The sequence below is a fragment of the Micropterus dolomieu genome, linkage group LG06 (assembly GCF_021292245.1).
Source record: "Micropterus dolomieu isolate WLL.071019.BEF.003 ecotype Adirondacks linkage group LG06, ASM2129224v1, whole genome shotgun sequence".
Taxonomy (NCBI): Eukaryota; Metazoa; Chordata; class Actinopteri; order Centrarchiformes; family Centrarchidae; genus Micropterus; species Micropterus dolomieu.
This window is the reverse complement of record NC_060155.1, coordinates 13,821,437-13,829,574: the sequence shown is the minus strand read 5'-3', so window position 1 is coordinate 13,829,574 and position 8,138 is coordinate 13,821,437. Positions and strand designations below refer to the sequence as shown.

General features: G+C 43.3%; 2 protein-coding genes across 2 annotated transcripts; one reads left to right on the top strand and one right to left on the bottom strand.

Annotated features, from left to right (window-relative positions):
* On the top strand, positions 1 to 4,261 carry LOC123972620 (insulin-like growth factor-binding protein 3). Its single transcript, XM_046052167.1, has 4 exons — positions 1 to 436; positions 1,234 to 1,484; positions 2,268 to 2,387; positions 4,128 to 4,261. The coding sequence occupies exons 1-4, from the start codon at positions 46 to 48 to the stop codon at positions 4,251 to 4,253; spliced, it is 888 nt and encodes a 295-aa protein (XP_045908123.1). The 5' UTR covers positions 1 to 45; the 3' UTR covers positions 4,254 to 4,261.
* A 1,047-nt stretch (positions 4,262 to 5,308) lies between these two features.
* Positions 5,309 to 7,434, bottom strand: LOC123972496 (insulin-like growth factor-binding protein 1). Its single transcript, XM_046052017.1, has 4 exons — positions 7,086 to 7,434; positions 6,755 to 6,897; positions 6,431 to 6,559; positions 5,309 to 6,316 (listed from the first exon to the last, which is right to left on the bottom strand). The coding sequence occupies exons 1-4, from the start codon at positions 7,429 to 7,431 to the stop codon at positions 6,191 to 6,193; spliced, it is 744 nt and encodes a 247-aa protein (XP_045907973.1). The 5' UTR covers positions 7,432 to 7,434; the 3' UTR covers positions 5,309 to 6,190.
* Between the last annotated feature and the right edge of the window lie 704 nt (positions 7,435 to 8,138).

Here is an 8,138-nt window from a genome sequence, read left to right as displayed (position 1 = left end):
TGAAAAGTCACCACAGTAGAACGGCTCCTCACTTTGACAACACATATGCTCTCAGACGCCACAATGGATTCCTGTTTTCGCGCATTTTGCATGACTTTTGTTCTGGCGTCGTTCACCCGGAGGTCAGGTGCGGTCGGACCGGTTATCAAATGCGAGCCATGTGATGCTGGAGCGCGGCTTTTGTGCAAGCCTTTACCCAAGGACTGCGCCGAGAAAATCCGCGAACCGGGCTGCGGCTGCTGCATGACCTGCGCGCTGAGCTTCGGCCAGCCGTGCGGCGTGTACACCGGGAAATGTGGCTCCGGACTGACTTGTCAGCATCAGCCCGGAGAGACGAAACCTCTGCAGGCTCTACTGGAGGGACGGGGGATTTGTGCAAACGCTACCAATAAGCGATTTATCCCCAGACCAACACCTCCAGTCAACGAACTGCCAGGTAGTTTTTGTGCGTGCACTTTCTTATAGCCTATGCGTCACCTGCGCCCTTTAGATAATTTATAACTGTTTATTAACGACGAATAACGTTTTTAAAGAGTTGTATACACGCATCAATGTGCAATAACTGTACAGTTTATTTATTTATTTATTTGTTTACCTGTTACAAGCTTAAACAAAAAGTCAGACGTGGTGATAAGAAGCAGAGCAGTAGTTAGAAATTTATTATGTCAATTTTGGGGATGTGTCTATTGTGATGCACAAGTGATAATCAAGTGACATACAATGAGAGCAGTAGACTACATCCAGCTGAAAACGCTAATTGATTTCACAACCTCTCTTCATTCATGGGAAGAGAATGTGGAAGATGAGACAGGTTGAAGCATAAGATTTTAGAGCCCTAGTAAGAATTTGATTGTTTGAAGGAGAGGTGAAACTCAAGGTGTTCCGCTCAGGCTGAAGATCCGGACCTCTCTAAAGCCATTAGCAAAGACTAAATGCTGATTTTCAGATTAGACTGATTTTGTCTACCCTGAGATAGTGTAACTACTTAGCTTGTACTCATAAGGGAAAGGGACTACAGGGAGTCAAGGTTTAAGGTACAGACATATTTGGAATCAAGTGGTGGTTGTCATCTTGCAGATTGTCATCTCAGGAAATGCTTTTGAAAAAAATCATTATGTCTGAATCAGCATTCAGAAATCCAGCAAAAAAAACAAACAACAAACTTCCTTAAATGTAATATTATATATCCTAGTGTACTGTTGTGTAAATAAACATCTTGTTCTGAAACTTTAGCAGACAATATTGAGACCCAGGACGAGGAGAGGAATTCCACCGGCTCAGGCCTTCAAACCTCGTACAGCACCCACAGACCCGTGCAACCCCTGAGACCTCCACTCCATCCCTTTTTCCCCTCTACCAAATTAGAGGTCCTGAGAAGGGAGCAGCAGAAGAGAAGCCAGAGCTTTAAAATGGAGGAGCTCCCGGGACGACTCATCACAGACCAACAAAACTTCTCTCTAGAGACCAAACAGGAGCCTGAGTATGTAAGTACCACAACCAATATTTTACTGTCTTCAGACCATACTGGAGGAATGTTTTTCTCCTCTTCCTCTGTGTTTTGGTGCTTTTCTCCCCCTGCGGGTGATGAAATGTTTTGGGTAGTAGTGCTGATGGTTGGCAGGCATCGTGAGCAGTAGAATGGCATGGCAGAGAGCGGGTACGATGGCCCTGCGGCTGACCTGGGTCAGGCGGTTGTTTGGCCACAAGGCGTCCGCGTGCCGGGTGTACTGGGAGCCAGCGAATGATGGATTGGCCTATGTGAGTGCCTGTTGGGAAGCCCTGCTGCTATTTTGATCTAGTCTTTGGCCAGGGAAGTGAGCACACACTAGTAATGGGCTTTGACTGGTTGCTTTGATTAGTGACTGGAGTAGTTGGACTTGAGGACAAGCCTTTTGGCTCCTTCTTTGAGCTCTTTGAATTCACTTTATCCCCCATTCTTTGTGTAAAGCATAAGAGTTCTAAGCAGATTTCGTAAACTGTTAAGCCACTACAAGTCGGTCAGATGAATTACTTTCTCATCCGTCGCCCCTTTGATATCGCAGCCACCATTGTTTAGGTATTATAGCAGAGCAGTGTGTGATGCAGCGTGAGTCAGCTTTGTTAACGTCTTTAGTAAAAAACAGAGTTCATCTCAAAATCACACTGCAAAACGAAATAGCATGTGCTAACAACATCAGCTGCACTCTGATATTTCTTGAAGTTTGTGCTGGAGATGTTTAAGAACTGGAGAAAGTACACTAACTGCATATGTGTTCCCCCACCTGTAGGGTCCCTGTCGGAGAGAGATTGAGAGCATTCTCAGCAGCCTCAAGATTTCAGACATTCTCAACCCCAGAGGTTTCCGCATACCTAACTGTGACAAGAAGGGCTTCTATAAGAAAAAGCAGGTAAAAAAAGCACATTCTAAAATCACTAAAATATAGATTTGTGCATCTATTTCATGAGAGGCTGCACATTATTCAAACATCTGCTTGATAAAAACTTGTTTACAATCTTGAAGGGCTGTAAAAAGGAAACCAGCATTTCCCTTTTTACATGTTGCATTAACAAAGATTAACTGCTGAAGTCTAGTGACTCAAACTTCAGGGCTCGCGCAGCACAATTACAGATTTGTAGCTGTCCTCCTGTACTCATTGGTAGTTATTAGAGCCTCATCACTGCACCACCACACCAGTGAGGTAGACCCTAGCCACTGGCACTGGAGACAGGAACCACAGGGGCCAAACCCCAGTGGGGTTGACGGCTGGGACGATGGCCGTTTTTAATGGGAACCCTCCCAGGGAGACAGACGTCAAGGTGGCCACCGGCAACCGATGCACTCCCCCCATAATTGCTGGACTTTTGAGAAGCAAACACAAAAATAGAGCTGCAGCTATCCCCACGCTCACATGGTTCACCCACGATCGGGTTGTAATAAATGAGTGGTTCTGACGCATTCATATGGAGGCACTTAGGGCTCCCGCGCCACTGCATCACCGAGGCAGCTTTTCTTATAACATATCAGTCCCTCCTGCTTAATGGAAGTGTTCTCCTTGACCCGCAATCATCTCATAACCAGCCCCACAACGGCAGGCTTATTGTCTTTGTTTATGTAGAATGGACCTAGTGTACTGCACTGAGCCCTGAGGTGCTGAAGGAGTGGCAGATATTTTATGTTGGTCAGTTTAATTTGGACGTTTGCATGATTTTAAGTAAAAACATCTCTTATTACAGCTCTTAATAACAGTAAATGTTCTTTTAGAGGAAAAAAAACTACCCAGGACAGATTTAATGCTGGAAGCAGATGCACTTTTTTTCAGTAAACTGCTTAGTTTTGATCACTGTTTTCTTTTTTTTCTACCAAACAATTTGTGATACTTTTGTGTACAGCCAACATTTTAAACCCCTTATGTTCACACAAAATGTTGTGAAGATAATATATGAGTTTTTAAAATTCAACACATGGCATGATCTATTGTATTTCCTATTCAACGGTGATCTGACAACAATGGAGTCCTACTTCAGCTCAGCTCAGCCTCTCAGTCAAACCCCCTCTGAAATATTGAACTAAATCAGGATGTCTTCCTTCCTGATCAGCTCTGACTCCTTTGTGGAGCAGCAGCACAGTTACTTTAGCCCTTGAAATGAATGGCTGCATGTTTTACTAGAGTGGAGGTTGACCTTTAGTAAAATTGGCAGTAAAATAACAGCCCTTGGGTAGCTCCACAGACTCTGTAAGTCATTTGTAGTACCCATAATTTGGAGCAGTGGGGTATAATCAGCAACAGATGATTCGCACTGGCCACCAGCTTCTGAAAATAGATCTTGGTTCTCAGTTGTTCACAAACGGGGCTAAGCAAATATTTTACCAGGTTTCTGTTTACCTTAAAGGTCTCTATATGTGTGTGTAACAGGAGGTAGACCATAAAAGCAGCTCAAAATACCACAGCGTGTTGGATAACCAAGGCTGCGTCTACTCAGCACAATCTGACCATTAATGCCTCTTAACTATTGCTGTTCTACTTCATTGAGTAAAGTGGCTTATTACCTGTAATGCTGCATATTCATCTGGATTTGCACATTGCACATTACCCCCCAATCCCCCATTTGTTTTCCCCCCCTTCACCTTGTCCCCTCTTCACTTTCAGTGCCGTCCATCCAAAGGCAGAAAGCGAGGCTTCTGTTGGTGTGTGGACAAATATGGGCAGCCTTTGCCAGGTTTTGATGGGAAGGAGCGAGGAGACGCCCAGTACTACAACTCCGAGAGCCAATAGGAGCAGAGCTGGATGGAGGGAGGGAGGGTGGGAGTGAGAGCAAGGAGAATTGTAAACAAATGGAGACACTGAGGATATTTGGAGAAGGGACAAGAGATGGCTCAGCCGATTTATGGATGTTTCTATTGGCTGCCTGTGGGACCTTTTCTGAGGCAGAGCATGGAGAACAGAGGAAGAGTACCAGGAGGAAAAAGCCTCCGTGTCACAGATACAGTCAGAACATTTCTGCGATGGATGGATTCTTCATAAGCTGTTTGTCTCTGACCCAACGAGGACAGCTTCTGAGAAGAGGAAACACTTTATCTCAGAAGCCCTCTTCTGATTATAAAACGCGGAGACATTCGTACCTGTCACAAACATTGATGAGAGTGCTCTTCATTTACGCACAATTAAGCGGCATTGCACATGTGTACACGCTTGTGATGTGTAATCATAATTTGTATGCTTGTGATTTGTTACGAGGACATTGTGTGGGGTCAACAACAACCATAAAATGTATGTATGTATGAATATGTCTTTCAGACTAAGCATGCAGTGCCTTACTATGAATTCCTATTCCTATGAATTCCATTTCTTCCGGTCGCGTCCTGCTCCTCTGGGAGTTGGACTGGACTGTGCAGCTCGAACACTACAGTGCGTATAAAGTTTTTTTTATGCTGGATCTCAAGCCACAGAAAGAGGGACAATTCCCTTAATCTGTACTGTGGTTGTTACTGTTTTGTTGTCACTTTGCATAAGCTGAATTTCTGGGATAAAGGCCACAAACCATTATCTCTGATCTCTGTGTAGCCGGTGATCATTTTCATCACTTGCCTTGGTTTGAGTAAATACACTATTTGCATGAACAATGCAACCCTCAGAGGTCTATTTTTACTTAATAAAGGCAGTATAAAGTTATCGAGGTATTGCATTTTCATTTTTACTTATCTTCATCTTCTCTTGTTTTGAGTGTGTTTGAAACACCATTTTGGATGCGGAAAAACACATTCACACATGACCCCATCATGATGAAATAACATTTTAATTGGATACACATCCACAGAATTAGAAGAATATTACATTGTTTCCATAAAACCAATAATGAAATAGCAGCATTCCTCACAAACAATTTATCCCATTGCACATGAGCTCAAAAGCAAACAGAAGCATAAATACATGAGTGAATCATAATAAATACTTGAATAGATGCGATGGGTCAAAAAAGACAAATAAAAAGTCTCTAATATGAGAAAGGTGTAGCTGAGAAGAGCCCTCAGTAATCCTAAACCTGTGGACCTGCAGAGACTAGTAGAGGTAGACAAATGCAGAACAACCTATCCCAAACCTCACGGTGGCTTGGATGAGTCCTGATATGTTTGTGCGTGGCCACCGTGCACATACTTGCGGCACTTTAAGTATTTCCCCCAATACCCATTGAGGAAACGCCAATGGAGATACATTCAGACAATGTCAACAATGTTGAATGAATGAGCGGCTGTGTTGTTTCGTGCAGTGCACAACTCCAGTTTTGAATGAATAAAAAAAAAAAAAGATCCTGAAGACTGAAATGGGCTTGGCAGAACTTTGGACCTGTGGTTTTGAGCAATGGAGTTATTTAGTCAGAAACACAAATGTATACAGTGTCGCCCTATTTACAATCACAAAAAATAGGCAAACATATAAAATATCTAAAAATGACAAATGGTTAATGTTAGAAAGAATATACAAGCACTGAATAAATAAGTCTTGATACATACATCATGTAAATAAAATGGGAGGAAATTTTCTCCTCTGAAATAGGATGTTACATTTTGTCAGTTCATCAGGTGGTTTCATGTTGATTTACACTTTTACCGGATGTTAAGTTATGACACACGTTTGCTTGTGTCTACGTGTGTTTATGTATGTGCCTGTGTGTGTGTGTGAGCGTGTTTAAAAGTGACAACAGTGTCCATCCTTCAGTGAGCGACTTCTTGATGACACTCTGAGTCACCCAGCAGGTCACTCGATCCAGGGATCTTCTTCCCATTCCAGGAAGAGACACACCAGCAGCGAGCGGGTGGCCCAACCAGAGATGACTCACACTGAAAGAGAAACAGAGATGGGGAAACCACATAAGTCACCCGGTAGTTAAGGATGAATCTCTCTCAACAGGGGGGGTGATTTTGTCTCTTTTTGTGAAGTCCTAAAATTCTCACCTGCTTGGCCTTGTAGAAGCCGTGCTTATCACAGTTGGGGAGATAGAAAGTTGTGAACTTCTCTCCCAGTTTCTGCTGAGAGCTGGCTATTATGTCCAGTGCTGCATGCAGCTCAATGTGACAGGGACCCTGTGCATGAAAGAAAGACAAACAGTGAGAACTACACCCACATATAAACAAATACACCATATTATTCACTGCAAAATTGTGTTAATCCCAGTTATCTCCAGTTATGTGCACTCAAAACCAAGTGTTCCCTCTAGTGGAAAGGAGGTAAATTACTTGGAATCGTCTTCATTAATTAGGTTGATCTTTTTTCCTCACCTGTTGTACCAGCTTGTTGCGGATGGCATTGACCTTGGTCTTGATACTCTCCTGGCCCTCAGCAGTGTCTTGGTTGTCAAAGGGAAGGTTGAGACCCAACATGTAGTGTAGGGAGCTGTGATCAGGGACTCCATCAGCTTCCTCTGTAAAGGTTTCAAAAATTAATTTTGACTTTAATGTTAAAAACAGTACAGTTTGTTGATCAGACATTTTAGATTTGTAATTTTTCCTTTGTTGCTTTATTGCCACATTTTGACTTTTTAAGATCTTACACATTAATATTCACAGTGAACGCATACAAAAGAGAAAATCAATGAAACACAGAGACTACCTTGGCCCAGGTCTTCAGTGCAGACCCCCTCTCCTCTGGTCAGAGCATGGAGCGGCCTGGCCTCACCAGGCCTGGGAGTACAGCGGAGACCCTCACCACAGTGGGCTGTGTGAACCCCACAGGACGCTCCTTTCTCCAGAGCGCAGGCCATGCAACAGCCACAGCCGGGCTCCCTTAGCACCTGCTTGCAGTCTGCTGGGATGGCAGGACAGTCGTTAAGTTTCTCCTGCGTACAGGTGGCACAGCGGATAGGCTCCGATCCCACCACTGGGGATGACCTCACCGCGGCCAAGACAGCCAGTGTCACCGCTGCCACAAATGTCACCTTCTCATATAATCCAGACATCTCCAGGATTCAGATAAAATATGTTGGCTCTGCAAGCTGCTCAGTTTGACTGTACGTTTCCTTCTACACTGATTTTTCTGAACCAGCACTATTTAAATGGAGATCTGGCCTCCAGAGGGGTTAATAATTGACACACTGACCGCAGATATAAAATATTTTTGACAAAGCTGCCGTAAACGGTGGATGACCCTGCTTGACGTGCGTAGATCCAGGTTCACAAGGTCTGTTGTCAATATTGACTTTGGAACATAAAGTGATTGTACATCAAAACAACCCTGTTTTTGGAGCAAATTACTGATTTTTGTCTTTACCTTTGAGGTTATAAAAACAATCACAACATTGCCTACTTGGGACAAACATGGAAACTGCTTTTTAAAGAAATGTACCAATTAAGTAGCAATGAACATCCACAATAAGAAATACTAGATAATCTGGGAAGTTAGAGGCTATGAGATAGAGACCTGTGATTATAAAAACTGTTTGTTGTTGACAAACTCTTATTTTGTCAAGTATCAGATTTTCTTGAACACTATTTTCGCACTGAAACCCTATTTGTCCCTCTAGTCTCTTTGGTGAAGGTTCCTCTTATCAGGCAGACAGATAAACAAGATCACTGACATCTTCAGCATTGCATAACCCTAAAATTATGGCTTGCACTGCGAGATTCACAACATGTTTGTCTAAAGAAAGACCGGAGTAATTGCTTG

Excerpts from the sequence above, each read along its gene's own strand:
- LOC123972620 (XM_046052167.1), top strand. The coding sequence starts at position 46 with ATGCTCTCAGACGCCACAATGGATTCCTGTTTTCGCGCATTTTGCATG. Across the intron at positions 1,485-2,267 it reads CCAAACAGGAGCCTGAGTAT|GGTCCCTGTCGGAGAGAGAT; the intron begins GTAAGTACCACA and ends CCCCACCTGTAG. Across the intron at positions 2,388-4,127 it reads GCTTCTATAAGAAAAAGCAG|TGCCGTCCATCCAAAGGCAG; the intron begins GTAAAAAAAGCA and ends CTTCACTTTCAG.
- LOC123972496 (XM_046052017.1), bottom strand. The coding sequence starts at position 7,431 with ATGTCTGGATTATATGAGAAGGTGACATTTGTGGCAGCGGTGACACTG. Across the intron at positions 6,898-7,085 it reads CACTGAAGACCTGGGCCAAG|AGGAAGCTGATGGAGTCCCT; the intron begins GTAGTCTCTGTG and ends AAACCTTTACAG. Across the intron at positions 6,560-6,754 it reads GCAACAAGCTGGTACAACAG|GGTCCCTGTCACATTGAGCT; the intron begins GTGAGGAAAAAA and ends TTTCATGCACAG.